At 44.3% G+C, this 22,317-nt stretch overlaps 1 protein-coding gene across 2 annotated transcripts; it reads right to left on the reverse strand.

The window, feature by feature from the left end:
- Positions 1-463: 463 nt before the first annotated feature.
- On the reverse strand, positions 464-21,857 carry tubgcp6 (tubulin gamma complex component 6). 2 transcript variants are annotated; one of them, XM_076089413.1, is made up of 25 exons: positions 21,543-21,857; positions 20,461-21,278; positions 20,155-20,318; positions 19,664-19,877; positions 18,536-18,694; positions 18,097-18,218; positions 17,864-17,927; positions 17,651-17,760; positions 17,402-17,493; positions 15,990-16,129; positions 13,949-14,098; positions 13,143-13,224; positions 12,560-12,648; positions 11,891-12,006; positions 10,678-10,816; positions 10,483-10,581; positions 8,548-10,384; positions 8,001-8,162; positions 6,441-6,609; positions 5,577-5,718; positions 4,202-4,396; positions 3,460-3,592; positions 2,666-2,879; positions 1,216-1,409; positions 464-966 (listed from the first exon to the last, which is right to left on the reverse strand). In XM_076089413.1, exons 2-25 carry the CDS (start codon positions 21,244-21,246, stop codon positions 875-877), a joined length of 5,664 nt encoding a protein of 1,887 aa, XP_075945528.1. In that variant the 5' UTR covers positions 21,247-21,278; positions 21,543-21,857; the 3' UTR covers positions 464-874. The 2 variants fall into 2 exon arrangements, 1 of the variants encoding a protein (XP_075945528.1); XR_012953395.1 differs by lacking the exons at positions 464-966; positions 1,216-1,409; positions 2,666-2,879; ... (1 more) ...; positions 4,202-4,396; positions 5,577-5,718 and adding an exon at positions 6,885-6,981 and having other exon boundaries at positions 6,558-6,609.
- Positions 21,858-22,317: the final 460 nt, after the last annotated feature.

Below are 22,317 nucleotides of genomic sequence, written 5' to 3' on the forward strand. Positions count from 1 at the left end.
TCCGATGTATCCTCCTTCCTTGAGTGCTGGTTGAAATGCTTCAATCACACTATTAATAAAACTACAGCGATGCAAACAAACGAGCTCAGTGCATCAGTCCAGAGAAGTCTGACATTCCTTTGTCCAACTTTACCGTTCAAGAAACCAAATCCTCTTATTGCCGCCTGCTGCAGCTCGTTACACGTATCACAGCTGTGCTGCAAAGATTTGATGTATTTTTGCTTTGTAAGTTAATGCACAGTCAGGAAAAATCAGAGTACTCATGGTGTAGAAAATAAATGTCATTACTAAAGCAGGGACTGCACTTTCTCCCCGCTCCTTGTCTTTTTGTAAATGGCTGAAGTTGACAGTCCACTACCCATAAGGCTTTACACCTGATGTGTCCTTGTTTTCTGAAACTCTGCCAACAAAGTTGGCTCACGCAAATGTGTTTTCTCCACATTAGAACAAAGAACATCAACACTAGAGAATAGAGCATTTATTTCACAAAGCTGTTTTATTTACATATAATTGCCACTTCATGTATATGTACTTAAAATCGACATAGCTGCAGGCACGACTGTACAGTGGGCATTAGCATCATCAATTACAAACTTTAGCAGCATACAGGTTTAGAAGTGAAGCCATTAATCAAGCACACAGACATGGAGGTCAAATCCTGCACATTGATTACCTAAACTGGTTTAAATGTTGAATGCATGCCCTAATGTAAGGAACAGGTGGGATTGAAGATATGTGTATTTGGCCAGATGAACTGAATTTATTATCTGTCTTGTAAACACATATCTGGGACTTTAAAAATGTAAACACTCGTGGTACACAGGCTCGGTATCTAACATGTATCATGTTAAGTACCACAACCTACACAGCAGTCTCAGGAGTCTTTGTAGTAGTTGTTGAAGTTGATGCGAAGAAGGAAATCCTCTAGATGAGGCTGGTAGCCTCTGTTCACCAGCTTGGTCACCACTGAGAAGAAAGAAAAGTTCTATATCTGTAACTACCGTTAACAACTAAGCAAGACCTCAATTTAATTTAGATAACCGACGCAAATAAAAACTACTGATTTAACTAAAACGCGTGCAGCGCTCTTATATAATATATTGCCGTTTGTAATCCACTGATTGGCAATACTTTATAACATATGGCTTCATAATTTTAAACCTAAGCCACAGCTGAATCAAATCCCTTGATTAGATAAAAGTATTTAGTCGTTACCTTTGAAAAGGAAGTGCGAGTAATACTTGAAGGTGTTGTACGACTGCTGCATGGCGATGAAGCTGGGGTGCACTGCCTCCCCCTGCTGGCTGCCCCAGGGCTGTGCGATCAGCTGGGCCCGAAACTTGAGGATGAGGCTGAAGATGCTGTGGATGATGTTCATGACCGGAGCCGCCTTCTCCGTCAGCAAACCCCTGGGGAGGCAGGAGAGTGCAAAGTTTAGCAAACATGACAAGGAACTTTGAAATGACTTTTGAGTCTGACACAGAAAAGTGTGATACTAACAACCTCTCCTAATGAGATTAAATCATTCACTGGGTTCAAAGGTTAGCCTCACATCCAGCTGGAATTATAATCAACTCGGTACGAGGAGGTTGAATTAATTTTAAATTAAATTATGGCTGCAGAGAGATCCACTTCAACTCAGAGCCTGAAGAAATCCTTTCACTCTCCCGAGTGTTTCTGCGTTTTGTCAAGTTGCAGCCGGAAATCCTGGTTTAAATGAGACTTCTGCTGTCCTTATCATACGTTTAACACCTTTAACAACACATACTTTTGACACCAGAGAGGTGCACCCAGAAGGGCTACAAGTTTATCTTTATTTATCCATTGATCTAAAGCTTTTTTTCAGCTCTGGTACTCACCAGAAACTAAACTCTGACTCTATTATCCATACCAGAGATGAACCAAACTCATCTGGACCTGTGCCTGAATGAGCCCAGAAATACCCAGACGGCTTAACAAGGTTACATCACCACTGTTGGATTGTTGGATTGACCGATATCTGAGATGAGAACACATCAAATGTTCAGTTTGGAGAATCTGGCTCTTTAGCATGTTACAAAATTCATTCAACATATTATACATGTTATAAACCTTAACTTTAGTTGTTACTGCAAAATACCCACATTCAGCACAAAACAGTTTGACAATTAGGGTTATTACATGTAAACATATCATAAAATTCCAATTTTATGTATTCTAATTCAGGCAGCCACGTCAGCAAAAACTATAAAAAGGAGAAAAATACAAATCCATGAGAGTTTTATACTAAACTTCGCTAAAAGGAATGTGTGTGGAGTGACTTTCTGTAAAGCATGCACTTTATATCTACTCTGTGTACCCAGGTGATGTGTTTTTGGTGCATTCAGCGTGAACCTACTTCATATAGATTATGCATGCAATATTTGAGTGTACAAGGTTATCTGTGTCTGCTCTCACGCGGGGTGCAGAGGCTAAACGCTGATAACACCGAACACCGAAAGCCGTTGGAAAGTTTTAAATGCATTGCATTCAAGGGGAGACAAGGACATTTGTTCTTCTTCCAAAATGTCCTCTCCAATGCAATATATTAAAGAGAAATATCATATATCACCTAGTCTGTGCACAGAGATAACAGCAGGCATTATACTGTAATAAACACTGACACATGTGCAGTCCCGGCCCTCACCTGAAGATGGCTCTGTTGAGGTAGTCTGCGTGCATGCGGTGGATGGCGTCCAGGTCGCTGGCGGAGGCCAGCTTGGCTGTGAACTCGCTCCAGGACACTTGCAGGATCTGGTTGGCGATGTATCCCTGCATCACCTTGACAAAATGCTGCATCTCATGTCGGTACAGCTGCAGCTGATGAAACTGCACCGAGCGACCCGCTCCCTTCACCAGCGCTGAGGGAAACAAAGGCGGTAACGCGTCATGATCGGTGCCGCAGGGACTAAAAAAAGAAACCGTTGCTGGTTACAGACATTAAAATGTGAAGATCTGCAGCTTTTCTGTGTCATATCACAGCAAAATCCATAACTCTGTATTCCTGCCGGTCAGATATTTGAGCTCACTTTGTGCACATTCATTCTTAATGAAAATAATTGATAGTTAAAGCACAGGCAGATTCTTGGCTCATTGTATTATCATACATTTTGCAGTCATGTCAAAAAATGCATTCTGAGTTTGTATTAAGTGATCGTCCACACTTTCCCCTGGTGATCAGAAATATTGTTGTTCTGGTCGGTGGAGTTTTCATCGCTCCAATACTTTGTTTTCCCTTCAGGATATCCATCTAAGTAGTCCGTGCGCAGGCTTCCACTGATCAATACTGCCCACTGAAGCACACTATTTTACAACAGTCCCACTGCTGTGAAAAGTGCTTTGTATGAATAAAACATAAATGAATGGCAGTCTTCACCTCATTGCATATTTCATAAACAGGAATAATCTCAGAGCCTGAATCCACGGCTCCCACCTTCCCACCTGTTCTCTTGAGATGGAACCAGACTTCCCGAAGGCTCCACACCATGTGTTTGAGCTGCAGCAGGAACGAGAACAGACGGTTGTACTTGTTCATGCAGCTGTCCGTGATGATGATGTTCAGCGGCCAGTCCACCTGGGAGATGACACGAAGGGGACGAGACGGGGGGGGGGGGGGGGGGGGGGACAGTGTGTGAAGGTGTGAGAGTGTGAAAGAAAAGAAAGGAAAAAGAAACAAGGAGTTAGGAAAAACAGGTAAAAGGGAGAGTGACGAATGAGGCGAGGAGAAAGGTGTGAGAGCAAGGATGTTGAGAAAGGAGGTGAGAGGGTTGTGAAGGGAAGACAGAGCGGGGGGGGGGGGGGGGGAAAGATATATGAGAAGAGAAATAGTGGAGCAAAAAGACATAAGAGATAAAGATACAGAAAGAGGAGGAGATTAAAACATTTAAAAGATGAAGATTCCGCAGCACAGTCAGGAGGGTGAAGAATGCACAGAAGAAGAGCAGAGGACAACATGTGCAGCATTAGTCACTGTACGTGTCATCCGAAACACTCGACTCCAATCAATCTACAAGCTCCAACCATTTAAGTGTGTGATAAACTCATTTTCCACACCCAGGGCCGTTTGTCAAAACATGACGGGTTGTCACATTCCAGCTGCCACTCAGGGCGAGACAAACGCGCCCACGCGAGCGTACGCACTCCATTAACACGCGGCCCATTAAAAAAAAACAAGCGGCCTGACCTTGTAGCGCAGCTCCAGACAGTTGAGGGAGTCGGGGGCGTGCGGGTGGAAGGTCTCTGGGAGGAAGCGCAGGGCGAAGGTGAAGTTACCGGCTAACGGAGTGTCCCCGTGTAGGCTGTACTGCAGGGCCTTACTGAGGATGGAGTTCAGGACCAGGGGGGTCAGCAGCTCGCCGGGGGTCTGGCCACTGCCCAGCTGGGGGGGGGGAGGGAGGAGGAGACATTTTGTTAAATAAATACACAAAAGGTCAAACACGGATTACTCGCCGATCTTTTCAAGGCCCACGAGCTGGCAGGTTTTCATCCCAAGCAAACACTGCGTGTAGCTGATTACTATGATTAGCTCGCTTTCCGGTTGAAGGTGTGCTAATCAGCGAGATCAGCTGGTGTAGCGTTTGGCGGGAACAAAAACCTTCTGTCTCACGGGCCTCAGGGGACAGATGTACATGAATGTGTCTGCAGAACAGCAGCACCAAGGTGTTAGCAAAGGATGTGCTCGTTATTTCACGACAGGAAGCTTTGGGCCCATCGGAAGTAGGCTCGGAATCTAGGCCCTCATCTTTACAGAGTTTCAGCTCATTGTTTAGCGCTACAAGCCCACAACTTTACTATTTTGAGTCACTCTCACCACTCTCAGGACGTGGTTTTCAGCCGCAATAGAGAGCTATTTCAGTGAAAAAAAGCTCTAAAAACCAACAGGTATTTCCCTCAGGAGCTGGTAGAACAAATATTTGTACTTGAATATTAGAGACACAACTCTAAATCAATGAATATGTCACTCTGCAACTGCTGAACGTGTAAATACGTAAATGTTTGCTTAACAAGTTCACTAAAAACATGACAAAATGTCAATTTTGTATTCACAAGGAGCAAGGCTGTAAACTAAATATAAATACTAAATATTGATATGCTGAACGTCTTCGCAAACCGAGCCAGCGTACACATCCAGCAGAGGAGGAGCAACATCATCATTCATTTGGAGCAGCATCTCTGGCCACCTGATGAATGTACCTCCTTAATATCAATATAAAAATATGAATAAGAGCACACAGGCTCTAGTTTTTAGAGAGTCGAGTAACTTCCTCTAGAGAACTGGCCTCTACCTGCAGCGCATACACTGTTAGATAACGGCTAACTCTGGGTATTATTCAGCCTGGTACTTTATGTATACATTCATTTAGTTTACAAGGTTACCTGCTGATATCACTAAATACATGCAGTGCTGCTCAACTAAAAAAAACAAATGAGTTAGATTGAAGAGGAGACGAGAACATTTGGCCTTGTTCCAAGATGATCTCTCTCTCGTCCTTTCCTAGAGTGCAACAAATAAATAAACACTTTCTGCAAAGAGAGCAACACTGTTAAAAGAGCTTCACCTTTTCAAAGAGCAGGTCGCTGAGGGACTGTGCGAACTCGCCGTCCTCCATCAGCAGGAAGTGGCGCAGCGCCTCAAAGTGTCTCTCCACCCCCAACTCCACAAAGAAGTAGTCCACCACTGCCTTGTTCACCAAAGACACGCTGGGGATGGAAGGTGGAGGAGAGAATGACCAAGAAGAGAACAGAGCAGCTTTGACACAAAACAAAATCAGGACTGAAAATGATGCTGACTTGCATATTTGATAGAGGTTGTGAGGGTGAGCTCAGGGAATATACCGGTGTTTCACTTTTTAGATGACTTTTGCCATCCCGTTGCTTTAAATTATTCCGAAGCAATTCACAACAGTGGGATTTAGCGGAGACTCTCTTTAACTGAAAAGTCAGCAGAGAAGATTCAAAAATAGAGTTGAAAATCTCTGACAGACTCCACCGTGTCGTCTGAGCACGGGATAAAAATGTGTTCCTAAAAGTTTAGAGCTGTGAATTCCACTGCGTAACACACTGCACCCCCTCTGTGTGCAGAAAGGGATGAGAAAGCCATTTCTTTACACACAAAGGCTAAACTGCATAGTGTGCAGAAACACCGCATTGAAGACTGACAGGCTCGTCTGGATCTCTGATGGAATTTCAAAACGGGGAAAGTAATAGGAATTTAAATTCTTCCTCCGGTGCAGAATGTGCACTCCACTACAGTTTAAGTGGCCTGAAGTGGCAGAAAAAGGAGGAGATCAGTGAGAGCCTCACACCTGCATTTCACTTAAACAGAGTATTCCAGCTTCCAGGTAGAATAATCACATCTCCCTCAGACACTCAAACTCAAACAATACGTTATAATGTACACTTTCCTCCTGTCAGACACTCACTGTGTGATGAGCGGGGTGGTGACGGCCTGTTTTATCAGAACTGGCAGGGAAACCATCTCGCTGAGTTGGACGGCAGTGGTGTCCGTGGCCCTGCGGAGCGTGGGGTCCACAGGGAGTCCCCAGGGGCCCCCAGTCACCTGCTTCAGCAGCTGACACTCGGGGGACGAAGCTGTGTGAGAGGGAAGATGACGGACATGTTCGCTGAATAAATATCGCTCTCGCTACACCAGAGCGCTGTGTGAAAAACAACAGCATGTACGGTGACAGTGGAAGTAATAAGAAACGACATTCTAGTACGAGGATGCAAAAGTTTAGTAGGATCAAAACATGTGTATTTGGGCTTTTTACTATTTTCTAAAACGATGAATTGATAATGAAAAGAATCGTCAGTCATAAGCAATCCTAAAACTCTAAAAAGGTCATTAAATGTGTTATTTTGTCCACCTTCTATATTTTCAGTAACGCTCCCTAAGTGATCACGGCTCCTGACTTTGATCGGCAGTGTGGAAGATGTCTTCGGCTGACGGATTTCACGGAGACCCTGGAAGCCGGCATGAAAAATAGCAGCGTGACACACGGAGTGAAGAAGACGAGCCATGATGCATCTCACCCAAACATGAAGCAGACTTAATACCCTAATGAAATATCACTGCTTTATATATACAGCCTCTGTGCCGGCTGAGGGAGTAAATATTAAACAGCCCCTGGACACATGAAAAAAGGGCTCGTTATAATTGACGAAGTAAGCTCCACCGCTCTATGGTGTATCATTTCTCCACAATTTCACATAATGTTTTGCTTCTATTTCACAAGATGTGATTTCAGAAACATCAAGGGCTTTTAACAGGCTGCACATACTGTACAAGCCACCTTGAAGATATGCTCGTAGTGTTCGATGTAGGCTGCAGGCTAATATCACAAGATCAGGGCAGAACATTTCATCGTCTGACTGGATCTGTAGCGCAGGCTACAACGCTTTCTGTTACTAAATGAATGGGTTAAGCTTTGTTTTAGGCGTTTAGTCTCATCTCACCAAGTCCACAAGAAAAGGCAACAGTCTTAGCAGAGTTATTGTACTGTAGAAAAACATTAATTTTACTCAATTTATGGGCCAAATAATTTACTTTTGTTCATTTCATTTATGATCGGAATACAGAACCTACTTTACTTGGGTTGTGCTGTAAAATTAGCCCACGCGAATTGTTGAAATAAGGATTTAATTAATATTTAGGCCTCTGCTACTGAGATGGCATTATTAAAGGTTTTATGTACGGGGTTCAGAGCAGTAGTGGATCTGTATTCAACATAACTCCAGTTCCTCCTCTACAGAGACACAATGTGGAGGTCCTCAAGGCTCTGTTTTGGATCCCCCTGTTTTCTATTTAGACGATCTGTTTTGGTTATCATTTGTCGTTACATTGTGTCGAGAATCATGGCCTTACTGCCCAAATTCCCCTTAGTATGTAGAAAAATGATGAAGTCATAAACTTCACATTGTCCAAAAGTACTATGTGCCAAAGGAATCATTCATCTTTGTCCAGTTATATGTTCTTAACTGACCCATTAGGTTGTAGCAGTCCTCGTACTGTTCCACCTCGTACTGAGCACACAAAGCCAGGAGGTATTCCTGCTCAGACTTTGCTCCAGGAGACAAACCGCAGCCGGCTGCCCAGGACCCCATGAGCTCCACCCGCTGCTCACCAGGGCTGCCCGACTTAGAGCCTGAAGAAAGACGTAAAACAATAGATCACAGTTTTCAGTGATGAGTGTTAGGTGCATATAAATCTGACTTTGTGACTTTCTATAGAGCTCTGACTCATATATTTTGGGACTGCCCAAAACCTACTGCACGTTCTATTCTTTGCAACATAGGAAACATTAATCTAAGCTATCTGTTAAGGATAAATCGCAAAGATATAAATCACAGTCCCCAGGTCAAAGCAGCAACCTCTAAAGTAGTGTTCTGTTTTGTCTTGAGTTGATGCAATAAAAATAAAGTAAAATAAAAATAAAAGTGAGTTTATTGATTTGGTTTACATTTGCATCAAAGATAGTAAGCTGTAGATAGTTGCTTCAGAATGTGCATCACTCAAATATTATTCATTACCTTTAACATCTTCATTGTCTTCTGCCTTGACCACGCAGCCAACCGCAAGTGAAGAATCTGATGAGTGGCCATAAGTGCTGCCAGGTAGTGCAGCAGGTTGCGTGTCTGTCCCAAACACCACACAACCCCCCCCTAACGCCGAATCAGAGGAGTGACCGTAGACGCTGCCGGGTAGCGGTGATGAAAGTGGTTCCGTTTTGGTCACGAGACATCCGGTGCCTAAATTTGAGTCCGAAGAATGACCGTGGGCACTGCCGGGCAGAGGAGACAGTTTGTGTTCATCTCCTGAAACTACACATCCAGGAACCAACCCGGAGTCTGAGGAGTGCCCGTGTTTACTGTAACGAGGTCTTTCTTCAGGTATGTTGGACACAAACCCGCCCACTTTAATATTAGCATCAGAGGAGTGACCGTGGACGCTGGGAGAAGGAAGTGTTGCAACAGCATCCGAGATGTTTTCTCCAACCTTAATGTGGGAGTCTGAACTGTGACCGTAAACATTGGCTGTGGGCAGAGGGGCAACAGCATCTGAGATGTTTTCTCCGACCTTAATGTGGGAGTCTGAACTGTGACCGTGAACATTGGCGGAGTGCAGAGCGGCAACAGCATCTGAGATGTTTTCTCCGACCTTAATGTGGGCGTCTGAACTGTGACCATGAACATTGGTGGAGGGCAGAAAGGCTACTACCTCTGAAACATGCTCACCGACTTTGATGTGGGCGTCTGAGGCATGGCCGTGGACATTTTGAGAAAGACGAGGAGCGACGAACTCTGCGACATTTTGCCCGACTTTAATGTGAGCATCAGAAGAGTGGCCGTGAACACTGACGGAAGGTAGAGGCGCATCGACTTCCGACATATGTTCTCCAATCTTGATGTGTGAATCCGATGCGTGGCCGTGGACGTTAGGGGATGGAAGGGGAGCGGTTCCCTCTGATACGAGCTGTTGGACATTTATGTGAGCATCAGAGGAATGTCCATGGAGGCTGGATGAAGGCTGACGGGCAACGGCATCTGAAACCAGCTCCCCAGCTGTTAGGGGATCGCTGGAGACATGGATGTTTGGCAAAGAAATATTATCACCAGCTTCATCTTGAACATCTGAGCTATGGTCATGACCATCATCCTTGCCACTTCGTTCTGGTGCAAAAACATCATCATCTTTAGTAGCCGCAACAGATTTACCCTCATCTTCATTTCCCTCTACTATACTTTCTAAATTCCCAATTATCGGTTCTATCATAGATGCAACCTCCATCTGCTTGTTTTTTGACTTTGAGCTACTCCCATCCTCCAGCTGCACTGTGGCTTGAGAGGGATGTCCATAAATGCTTGAGTTGAATGTATCCCGGGTCTCCTCTGGGGTGTATTGGCCCAGAGGAAAGCTGGATTTGGAGGCTTGGCCAAAGGGGCTGGCTTTGGGGAGACCATCCTGGGATTGAGACATGTTCTCTCCAATGGGGATGTGGGAAAAAGAGGGATGGTTGTGGAACAAGTCAGGCTGAACTGCAGGTCCCCAGCAAGGCCGTGGCTGGACCAAGGCTTGGCCGGTGATACCCTCAAGTGGACTAAAGGGGGCACTGAAGTCGTAGTCTACTAGTTGTGCTGTAGGACACACTTCAGGTAGGTCAGAGCCGATCTCCTGTAGTGCGACGTCTACCTGCTGACTGGCAGGATTCGGTGACTTGGGGAGACAATCCTTGATGTTGATGTCCTCACAGATGAGAACAGGGTCAACTGTTAAGGTGGGCGAAGATGGGTCAGGTGGTGGTGATACGGCATCACATTCTTGGGTCTCCGCTGGCTGCTGTTCAGTCTGATCCTGACTGGGAGGTTCCTGTTAGGAGAAGATGCTAATGAGCACACACTTCCAAGGAGCATAACTGAGTGGAAATAATTGGGGATTTAAGTTGAGAAACAGGTGTGTTGTCATACCAGTGTCGGTTGTGGTGCAGTCTGTTGAGCTGAGGGAACAGGTGGCGACACTTCCATGGGAGGTCTCTCCTGGCCTAATGGATATTTCTTCAGCATCGACTGGAAAGGAGTCACGAGAGCTTTGCTTGAACTTACCTCCCTTTCCTTAAATAATCATGATAAATATCTTGTTTCCTATGTTAATTCAATACACACCTGAGTCTGCTCCCTGTCATGCATGAAGAACTGAGCCCTGGCTTCGTCGAGTCTCATACGCTGCACCTGCCACAGGGCCCGTCTCTCTCTGCGAGCTGCCTCCTCTGACAGACGGCTGTACTGATCTATCAGCTCCTTCCTACAATGTGGGTGCAGTAACACACGCGTTACAGGGAAATATTCAGGTTGAGGGTTTCATCTAGAGCAACTTGCAGTAAATGCTTTTCTAGGAAAGGGTTAATGTCACATAAAGCTACAAATGACGATTATTTTCGTAGTCAATCTAAATATCTCAGAGTCTAAAAGGATGTCGCGCTCTAATGTTGTGACACATGATTGTTGAGGATCAAATATGCCACGTCGTATTTATGGGATTGTCCCTTTTTAACCACAGGTCATTCGGTCACCAGGGAGCTTTGCTTTAGCTAGCTTCAAATTAGTACTCAACTGAGATGCACGCTGCTCCTCCTAAACACAGATTGGCTGATTTTTCCAAGAAGTCTGATATTCCATCGTACAATAAATAACGTCTTATTTGAACACTGAATCATTTATATTTAAATTGGAGTTCATCCCGCAATCAGTGTTCTTTGTACTCGAGGAAGATAAGCTTTCATGTGCATGTGCTGATAAGCGTATTGGTCTGCAATAAGCTTGATGTGTGCTTTCAGGCTCTGCGTTGGCTCTCAATTCAATTATGAGCAATTTCCACCAATTGTCAGCCACTTCAATGATCTATAGTTGACTAATCAGTAAAGGCCAGTACAATATGAAATGTAAGTTCCTCAATGAAACAAAGAATATGTTCACAGCACATCCCAAATAATAAGGTTATTAAACCTGGAAACTTTGCAACAATTTCTACTGCGAGGCAGGAATAGTGAACAAAGCCACGGTGAATGGGGTTCGGTTAACAAGCAGGTAATCTCCTCATTGAGCCAACTATCAACTTTTAGCCATCTTATGGAAATCCATTTGTGCCACGCTCGCGTTACAGGCTCCGAGCATATTTGCTCCTGCTGCGGCATCGTGCTGCACGGTCATTCGGCACAAGCCCAGCTGCTGTAATATCCCACGCAGATGGAGTTGAAGTCCCATCGTGTTTGCACATGGTCGGTTCATATATTCCAGACCAAATAAATTCTTAACGGGGATTAATCAATCATCAATAAAACATTTGCATCTCGGGTAGCGGCTGTAAAAGCAGTCAGACCTGGCTCTCTGCTCCAGTTGCTGCTCCAGGGCTTGTAGTCTTTTTTCTCGATCCCTCAGCTCTCTGGCAAAGCCGAAGTCATCCTCCTCCTGCCGCTTCTGGGCTACGCTGCGACACTGGAGCACACAAACACACACGTATCATTGCTTTCTGTTTCTAAAATCGGCTTCAAAAGCAATGGGTGGATAGTATGAATCAGAATTTCTGTTTTTATTCTCACCCTGACAGATGTGTTGATTTTAAAGTGGCTATAATCAATATAATTATAAAAACAATAAGTATATATGCTGCGCCCGTTTGGTTTTACAGATTTTTACGGCGAGTTTTAGCTCAATATTGAGCTGGACAGACCGCAACTTTACTGATTTGGTTCACTCTAATAGCACCACTATGGCAACAGCAGGCAGCTGTTTTCAGCGAACAATTCTCTCCCAAAAAAAGAACTGTACAACACCTGCTCAGCACCAAATGATAGACAAACACAGTATCAGTGACTAACTGGTGGACATAGTGGAACATTTAGCAGCTAAAGAGCCAAACAGTTCCCACAGGAGATGGTAGAGACAAAACAACCCAAATGCTCCGTGTCTGCTAGAAGTGTAAATGCTAACGAGATTCTGTGCTCACAACGTGTCTCCCCAAAAATATTTTAGTCTCTCACACACACACCTCTTGTTCCTGCTCCAGGTGCTGTTTCATTTCTTCAAAACGCTCCCTCTTCTTGGCCTCGTCAGCCAGACGAAGTGACACCTGGCGCCCTGCAGGAGTGGAGAGAAATAACAGTGGGCTGCTTACCCCCCCACATAGAAAAGTACATAACCTCTCTCTCACACACACACACACACGCACATGCACACGCACATGCACATGCACACACACACAGCGCCATCACCATCTGCCTCACACAAACACCTCTGCTGAGACATGCACAGAGCATCAGGCCAGACTTTTCACCTCCCCTCCCCCCTCCCAAACTTTGCCACACATCTTTTTGGAGTAATAAATGATGTGAGGAGTTTGCTAAGCTGTGCGAGCGATGATGAGATTTCACAGCCTACAGTGCTGTGAGCCATTGGAAAGCATTAGCCCTGTGCATCTCTGCTGCTCTCCTGAGAGGAATGACTGTAGCTGAAGGACACTCTCGTAGTCAAGAGTGAAGAAGCAAGTGTGGGTTATACAGGGGCGTGCATATACATCAAGCAGTATATAAAGTGATACTCAGTGTGTGTGTGTGTGTGTGTGTAACACTAACCGCGAATGCTCTCCAGGGATTTGGCCGCTGACTCTCTGAACTGATTGATCAGCTCCTGGCGTGCCTGCTCCGCTCGCTGGGCCTTACAATAGACAGACAAGAAATCATCATTCACAAAGATCTATCCGGCTGCCCTGTGGCTCCCCCCCCCCCCCCACCCCCCCACCCCCACCACCACCACACCTCTGCCAGTCAGCACTGCCAGCGGCACACGATATAGGTCATACACACCAGTCTGTTACACTAAATCAAGCAGCGAGCAAGCCCCACACTTACACTTGAGCTGCATCATTATAATGACTCGCTGCTGAAAGTCTCAGTACTTGAGGGGCAGTGTCACCATCATGGATCATGTTATGTTAAAGAAGTGTATATATATATATATATATATATATATATATATATATATATATATATATATATATATATATATATATATATATATATATATATATATATATATATATATATATATATATATATAAGAAAAGGCTTAAGGACAATACCTGTGTAATGACTTGTCTTGCTACATGTTTGGCTTCTCTTAGGCTTCAATTGATTTTTATAAAATACATTCTAGTCAGCTAGCAGTGACATAATAGTGTCTTTATTAAAGTAATACACCATGTTGACTGCCATGTCTACTTGCATCGTTCTTCAAGCTAATTTGACCAAAGCTCTTGACAGAGATAACTGATTTAGAAGCAATATTAACAAAAGCTTCAAAAGCATCAGAAGAAATCGGTTTAAAACACCTCGCAGGTGAGATGATACTGCGTGGGAACAATATGCATGAGTATCAGTACTTGCTCCTCCCTGCTGATGGCGCTGTGCTTGGCAATCCTCTCCATGCGTCCGCGATACACAGCGCAGTCCCTCTCGATCTCCTCCACCTCCCGGAGGGAGAAGGTGACGGCAATGCGAGGCACCGGCAGCTCCGACCAGCAGATGTAGTGCTGTGGACACGCAGGAAACAGAAAGCCAATCAGAAGCTCATTGTTTTGGTGACATCGTGTGTTTTGCCCACCTTGGACCCCCAAAGGTCTCAACTATCATTACTGTTGATTAATTGATTGGTCTATTAAACCTCAGGAAGGAATGCAAAGTGTCTTTACCGTCATGGAAGACAAAAGCAGCTGGAATCAGTAAATATTTTTTTATTTTATTAATAAAGCTCCTTTCACTTTTGTATTTTATCGAGATGATTTCACATCCGGCAGTATGTCCAGGAATAGCGGACTAAAATTAGCACACAGAGAAACACTGTAGTTACAGAATGCCAATTAGTCCGGAGCATGAGCCCTGCGGTTTAGGTCAGGTAGGTCGAGTCGTAAAAAAAACTGAATGTGCTCGTGAATTAGCAGGTGAGTCACAGAGAAGTGAGGAGATTAAATACAATTAGATTACATAAATACGTCAACGCTTCACTGACGCTTTCCATTTGTCGGGCATGCTAAGCTTCCTGACACCATGCCAAGTGGAAGGGTCCATTCATATACAAGGACACGTGCACGCTTAGGCTTTTCAGCAGGCGCTTTGCAGAGAGCAGTGCTGGGAGTCACACGCTAACTCATAGTGACACACCGACTGTATTTAGTGCACAATAACAATGGTTTTACCATACAGACAATTCCGATATATGCAAGATATTGCAGGAATATCATCTAGATTTGAAACAAATAGTTGATTAGGCCATTGACAGAAAATAGATCCGCAACAATGTGATTGATAATTGCAGCAAATCTAAAGCAATAGTGTCAAAAATGTATTGTTCCTGCTTCTAAAATGCGAGAAAACAAAAAGCAATTGGAGACAGCAGCTTGGATTTCAAGACCAAACAATTAAGCAAGAAAAACAAATCGTCATATTAAATATATATTAAAATAATTGTTAGTTGCAGCCCTAATATCTGATCCATTTAGGGCTGCATCCAGTGATTCATTTAATTATTGATTCATCTGACAATTTTTCAATGGTGTATAAAATATCAGGACAGACTGAAAAAATGCTCAGAACTTGTGTGAAGTCCAAAGTGACATCTTCAGATGTCCTGCTTTGTCTGACCAGCAGTCCAAACCTCAAACATATTCTGTTTAAATTGATATAAAACTCAAATCCTCATATTTTAGCAATATTTTGACGGACTAGTGAATGGTTAGCATTTCAAAAAAGTTGGCAATAATGTTTCTGTAGATCAACTTTTAGTTTTAATCAACTAATCGTTTCACTCTAAGATACATCACGATAGCACCGCTGTCACGAAAGAGGAAAGTATAAATCTAAAATGGCAATATTAGTTGTTTCAAAGTGTTGTCAAAGTGGCAAAAGTCTGCAGTAACGGAGAGCGGAACAGTTCAAAGAGTTCAAATGTCTGCACTAAATGATAAAAGCATCTCTGCGTCAGTACAACAATTCAATCCATCACAATACTGACGCACGTGGTTCGATAACGTTTTGCAGGAGCCCGTGGCCCCATATGTTGCAGCATTGATTATTTGTCCAATCCCCTTTGGGCAGTATTGACTTCCAGATGTTGGTGAAGCATGTTCTGGCAACTAGATAATTGTGGGGTGCGTGTGGACGGCAGAGCTTATCTCTTAGCCAACTCAATACATCGAATGAATGAGAAAAGCAAGAAAAAAAAAACGATCAAATATGGCAGGGTTATCTAAAGGTTTATCGTTTTATATGCCTAATGTATTCACAGCAAACACCCGTCAAAGATTCTCTTTGTACTGAATAAATTAAGTCTTAATTAGGTTATACGCACTAATATCTTTACAGAACGTTCAGCTGCTTAAAATCCCCCGTCTGCATACATGAATGTGTTAACTGTGCAAAACAAACCTGCGGGCAGCAGATCTTGAGGAGGTTGATGGTCTTCCCACAGACGTACACGTCATTGCCGATGTGTCTCAGGAAGATGGGCACACACTCCTCCACATCCTTTGAGATCAGAGTGTAGCCTTGGACCCAGAAGTGTTTGTCTGGCCAGAAGCAAAGACGCCCGGTTACATGCTGCTCTACTATTCAGACCCAGTTTACTGCTCCATTATGCCTCCGACAACAACACAACAACACAACAACACAACAACAAAAAAGACGTAACAGTGGTGTAGTGTTATTCAGCCTGCACTAGGCCTAAAACTTTTCCTCATTAGTATGACTTACGGGGCATGGCAAAACTCTGGTCGCTTGAATTAACACTTGGAAATTGTTAGCGCTTAGCTCAGTGATCCTAAACAAAAAGCATAAGAGAACACGAACGCAGCGAGCTTCGAGAACTCTTTACAGAAAGCCTGCGGCTTGCCAAGAAAGCTTAGCCGCTGATTGCTTCCCCGGGCCGACGGACTTCCGAGGAGAACAATGACATTTGTGTGTCCTCCAAAAAAAAAAAAAAAAAAGAGCGGGAGCAAGAAGTGCAGAGGTTCACTGCAGAAGCTGATGAGGTGTAGCCGACGAGCAAATGAACCTCTGAGCCGGACAAAGCCGAGGTGATAGCCTGACCTTCAATGGGGTGTTGCTAACATACAATATTTGGACAGGCTATGATGATTCATAGAAAACTATATTTATGGGGTGCTGTCAGAATGAAGCAATTACAGAGTGGACTCATTTGGGGAACAGGTTCCCATTAAGATTATAATTTGCTTACAAATAATTCCCTCATACAGGGCTGAAGCTAACCATTGTCGATTCATTTGCTGATTATTTTCTTGATTAATCGGTCTTTACATTTCTGTAAATAGTGAAAAAAGGCTCATAACATTTTGCAACAGCTGTATTTTCAAATGTAGTTTTTTCTCACCCCCCCCCCCCCTCCCCGGGTCTGTATGTATCTGCAGGGCAAGAATCCTCTCCTCCTCTTTAAAGAGCCGCGTCAATAATTGGATTAAAAAATAAATCAGCTAGTCCAGATTTGTCAAAGGCAATTACAAGAGAAGAAATGTAAACAAATTATAATAATAATTTGTTTGAGAAAATGTTTCAGCCAGCATGGTGTACTAACTGAAAAGCATGAGGGAACATGTTTGTCTTCTAGCTGTCCCTGTGGCTTACTGAGATGACTCTGGTCTCCAACGCAGCGGTAGCTGATTTTGTTTCTCACTGATTATCATCCAATAACTTCATGACATCCTTTATAGACACAAGGACAAATAAGGAAAATCAATTGTTTTTTCTGCTAGACAATCTGTCAGGCAGGCTTTCCATCTTCAGAACCTGCTGACTGAAGACAGCATGTGTTCGTGTCGTCTCACCTCTGAAGCAGAGATAGTCCTCATTGACCTGGATCATGAATTCTCCATAAACGTCCCGAAACACGCCATTATACACCCAGTCAGACACAAACCTAAGGAGGGTACGGGGGAAAAACAGTCACACCCAGTCCTGACAGTCAAAATATAAAAAGAGCAAAGTCTGCATAGCAATGAGGTAAAGTCACTTATTTTGGGTTGTATCATTTTGCTTTGAAGACACACATCTGCATGAGGAGCGTAGTGACTGACCGTGTATACGGTTCACAGCTGCTCTTCAGCAGTGACAGCAGGACCGGATAGTTCTCGTTGCTGCAGTTATTCTGTGCTTCGTTGTACAGGTAGGACAGCATTTTAACACCCTGAGGAGAGCCACATGACACTGAGCCGACATCCCATCTGATAGGCTAAACACAGCCGTGATGGATGACATTTTGCAGTAAGAAGAAAAAAGCACACACTCACCACAGGGAAGGTAGCCTGGCCTGCACCTAAAGGCCCATCAACACAGCACAGCTCTGACAGGTACCTTAGATTAAAAGAAAGCAGAGCTGGCTGGGTTTTTTTTTGATGGGATATTATTGACATCAAGGTCCTCGAGGACACGACTGTACGGCCGACTGAGTGAGGTTGATGTTCAAAACAGTGAAATTAATACTCGACACATAAAGGCAAAAAAATAGCGGCTTTGACCTCACCTTAGTTGGCAGCCCACTTTGCGGAAGAGGAAGCCAATGGTCAACAGGCTGAGGGTGGGAGGAGTGCTGAGAACACAAGCCCTGTAGTAATGCAGATACTTCCGCAGACCACCTGTAAAAGCCTTAGAGAGAAACACAATGTTATCTATGACGGCGTTAAACCACTGAAATTGTCACGATACAGTCAGTACAGATAATAGAAAAAGCACTTTTGCACATTTTGACTTAATGTGCCTTTGTGATGTTGGATATTTTTGGCCCTTGTGTACTAAACTCTTTTTCTTACACGATCATATTTGTGTTTTTAGATTGTTTGTGTGAATGAATTGTTTGTGTACTTGTCTCAAATTGCCACAACAATGGCAACAACAAACGTCCCGTGCAGTGTAGAGAAGGCCGGGGTAAAATGTGCGATATTAATGCTGATTATGCAACTTACCTGAAAGACGAGGCCTCTTTTGTCGGCACTCTGCAGAGCAAAGCGACTGAGCCTCAAGTAGTGGGTGCCGTGCTGGGCCAGCTCCCCCAAGAGACGAGACACGCTCTCCGGAGAGGCTCCTGACACGCACACGCCGGGTCTCACGTCAAACTGAACACACTGCGGAGGAGATCACATATTTACAAATGGCGGACAAAATACAATGAACAACCTCTAATAAACCAGCGCTACAGCGAAGACCGTCTTTGAAAAGCTGATAATATCGAATTGTTCTTGAGAGTCACCTCCATGGTCATTTCTGAAGGCATGCTTTGTGGTGTTATTATATTAGACCGCAATACATAATCAGGAGTTTATTATATTGTCCTCTTCATGGTTGCTTTATGAGAACTGGATACAAAAGGTCCCAGACAGGACCCTTCTGGGGGGACAGAAATAACAGACAATGTTTTGCAATCTAGCACAACACTACCACAATGCCTCTAGGATTACCCTTGAGTTTAATAAACTCCTCTCTGACAGTCTCAACAAAACTTCTTATATTAGAAGCCTTGCAGAAGTTGCATAACGCAGGACTACGGTATTAGATTACGTTAGATTGTACAGGTGTTTATGATATTGTGTTACCTCTTCTACCAGCCTGCTTGTTATTGATAAAGTCTGCTAGGGAGCGAGAACACAAGGGGGTAAGGGGGTAAAAAGAGAGAGTAAGGATTTAAATAACTAAAATCTTCTGGAGATATAAAACCGTAATGGGAAACAATAAATCAACAGAAGAGCTCTCCTGTGGTTTTGTTTTTAGCATGAGGACTATTTTCATTTATGTCCTCGTCTTGTAATGTATCTTGTCAGGCGACTAACTGTGCTTGACACTGCCACATTATTTATTTTTGTAGTTTTGCGGTAATATGCTTTTATAAACCAACTGGGTTTGTATCGCACAGATTGTCCATTGATTCTGCTCTCAGTTTCTCTTCTCTCTTGTGTTTCTTTTTAGTAATTGTTGTCACGGTGCTTTTATCACCTCGTTCACTTTTATCGCTTCAGTCTGACAGACTCCCAAAAACAACAGATCAACTGCATTTTATTGCATTTAGGAGGCCGATAAATGAATATAATGAAACGCACCTGGTTGAGAGGGAAGGTCGTGGACGCCACTCCGATCAAGACGTTGAGGAGGTCAAATACCAGCTGTGCCTGAGAGTCCAGGGGCAGCGGGAGGAGAGGAGAGGGTGTAGCCGTGCTGACCACCCTCATCTCCCCCTCCCACAGACGATAAAGCTGGTCAAAGGCCTCCCTGCCTCCCTCTGTCAGATAGAGTGACTCTCTTTTCCCCGGTGGGCTAGTAGGAACAAAAATGTAAAATTAGGTGTTGCGTTCCAGAGAGGGAGAGCAAAACTGAACACATAAGTAACTATAAGTGGAGATCTGTAATACAACGTTGACTCTGCCAAACTGCCTCTTTTGTGACATTGGATATCACATCTACTAGTCAATCAAAAAAATTATTAATTGTAACTGTTGGTTGATTGAATAGATCTATGTACAAGTTTCTCCCTAAAAGTAGTTTGATGTTTTATGATCAAACTTTCAATAAGCACAACTGACGTGTCACTTACCAGCCAACAGACTCCCAGCAGCGGCGTCTTCCAGGCTCAAACGTGCGGAGCGCCTCCCATATATCAACATCTGGAATGGGGCTGGTCTCTGACTGAGAGTCTGGGGTCATGTTGGAAGCGGACTGGAAGCCCTCATCGTCAGACTGATCCAAAGATGAGGGGATCTGCACAGACAACAATTAATCCTGAGGATGCCACTGCATAACACTGGGGTTTAATCCTTATTCAAAGAAATTGTGCAAATTTGAACCTAACAACTATCAAAGTGCATTAGCTTAGATATTAAAAAAAGACATTGTTTCATACCCTTATAGCCAGCCCAGTTACATCAATATTACTGGGAACAGGAGGCAGGTCCAGTCTTATGTCGATGTCTGAGGTGCGAGTGTGCTGCAGTGCTCCGAACAGCGTCATCCTGGTCTCCCTCTCAAATCTTTCTTCCGCTTCCAATTTAGTTCTCAGAGCCAGCAGCCCTGTGCCTGGAGGGGCACCCATCAACCTCTGAGTTCCACACAAACTCTCCAAAGTCCCCCATTCCTCCCCGCACACTAGACCCCACGCCCGGGCCTCCAGCCTCTGCAGCTCCTCGCTCTGGTAGCTCCAGGGTCGAGGCCTCCGCAGCACCGGCCTCTCTCGTCTCATGTAGTCCCTGCTAAAAGAGGTCGGGGGTGGAGGTGCCGAACCGGCTAGATGCACCAACAGCTCGAGGACTGCGTCTATCTCCTTCAGGCCAGAGGATGCTCCCTCCAGCAGCATCCCCAGCTGCTCCTCCAACCTCTCTGCCTCCTCTCGGCACCCCGCCACCCGCAAGTCAAAGCATATCATCAGGACTTTGTTTTTGGGCGGTGTGTTAGCTGTGGCACTCGCTCCTGAGGGAGGCCCTTTGGTGTCATCTTGAAACAGCTTAGACAGCAGCGAGCCGTAGGCACACTTCTTGAGGGCTCTGCGGAAACCTTCTCTTGAGACTCCCCCCAGGGCACGACGCTTCCAGGACACCCCTGACAGGCTGCAGTCACACAGGGCCCCCAGCAGCTCAGTGATGCTGCTGCTGTTGCAGCTGGACTTCATGTGGTTGTTGGGGCTCGAGTACATGGTGGCACCGTTACCTCAGCGAAAATGGATTTCTGTTGCACAGAACAGACAAGAGATTATTGTAAACATGTATCGAGATTTTAGGAACTAGACATGCTTTACAGTCCAACCAAAACAAACTAGTGAACTAGACGGTAACGTTAGCTTTAATAAGTTAGATGAATTACACCAGCTATTGGTAACTAGCTAGCTAAGCCAACATTTAGCTAGCGTATAATACTGTAACGTTTTATCAAACTGCATATTATTGAAATAGTCAGCCCAGTTCCAAAACAATGCTTCTTGAGATTATTTACCCTCTCGCGATGGTCTGTTTTTCGTTGATTCAGAGTGACAGCTTCAATCTCGCATCCACCCCAAGTGACTCCTTCCAGTGCATGCTAGCGTTTGTTATTAGCAAGCCCCCAACTAGCTAACGTTAGCTGTCCTGCTTAGCTTGTGTGGCAAGCATGCGAAACCTAGTGGGTGGGTCCCCTTCACAGCTCCCAAATGTCTTTATTATTCAGTGGTTTCTTGTTCCGGCACATTAGTGTCAGTTAATATGATGTACTGTTGTTGTCGCTAGCTAATTGCTAGCTAGATGCTTCAGTCATCTTCCATCATCTACCGCGAGGATACGAAACATTTAGAATCTGCCCTCTTGAATCTGATTGGACAATGGATGTTTAGACTCCAGTGATTGGCTGTTGTAGAAGCCACGCTGATTGGTCGGGGGTGTTAGTCAATCACAGGAAGACATTTTGTTTCATTCAGGTAACACGGGGAAAACTGTAGATATGAGCTTCCCCCCTGTTAGCGACAAAAACATCTACATGAAGGATTGCAACGTTTGGCTCGTTTTGAAATTGAATACTAAATCAATCTCTAACTGCTAGTGTGACTAGTAACTGTTAGTAGGCAAAATAACCAACAAAAGCAACCAGCATTTACGGAACTCAGTCACTCCGTAAACATATACCGCATTGTCTCTCCCATTAGCCTGAATGCAGCAGAAGAGTATTCGAGCAAATTTTGCGCGGGATTCAGAAACTCATCGACACAGTTATGGACAAACCTGCAGCTTTTTTCCTT

The sequence above is a fragment of the Anarhichas minor genome, unplaced genomic scaffold, assembly GCF_050575085.1.
Source record: "Anarhichas minor isolate MPS153535 unplaced genomic scaffold, ASM5057508v1 ptg000011l, whole genome shotgun sequence".
Classification (NCBI taxonomy): domain Eukaryota; kingdom Metazoa; phylum Chordata; class Actinopteri; order Perciformes; family Anarhichadidae; genus Anarhichas; species Anarhichas minor.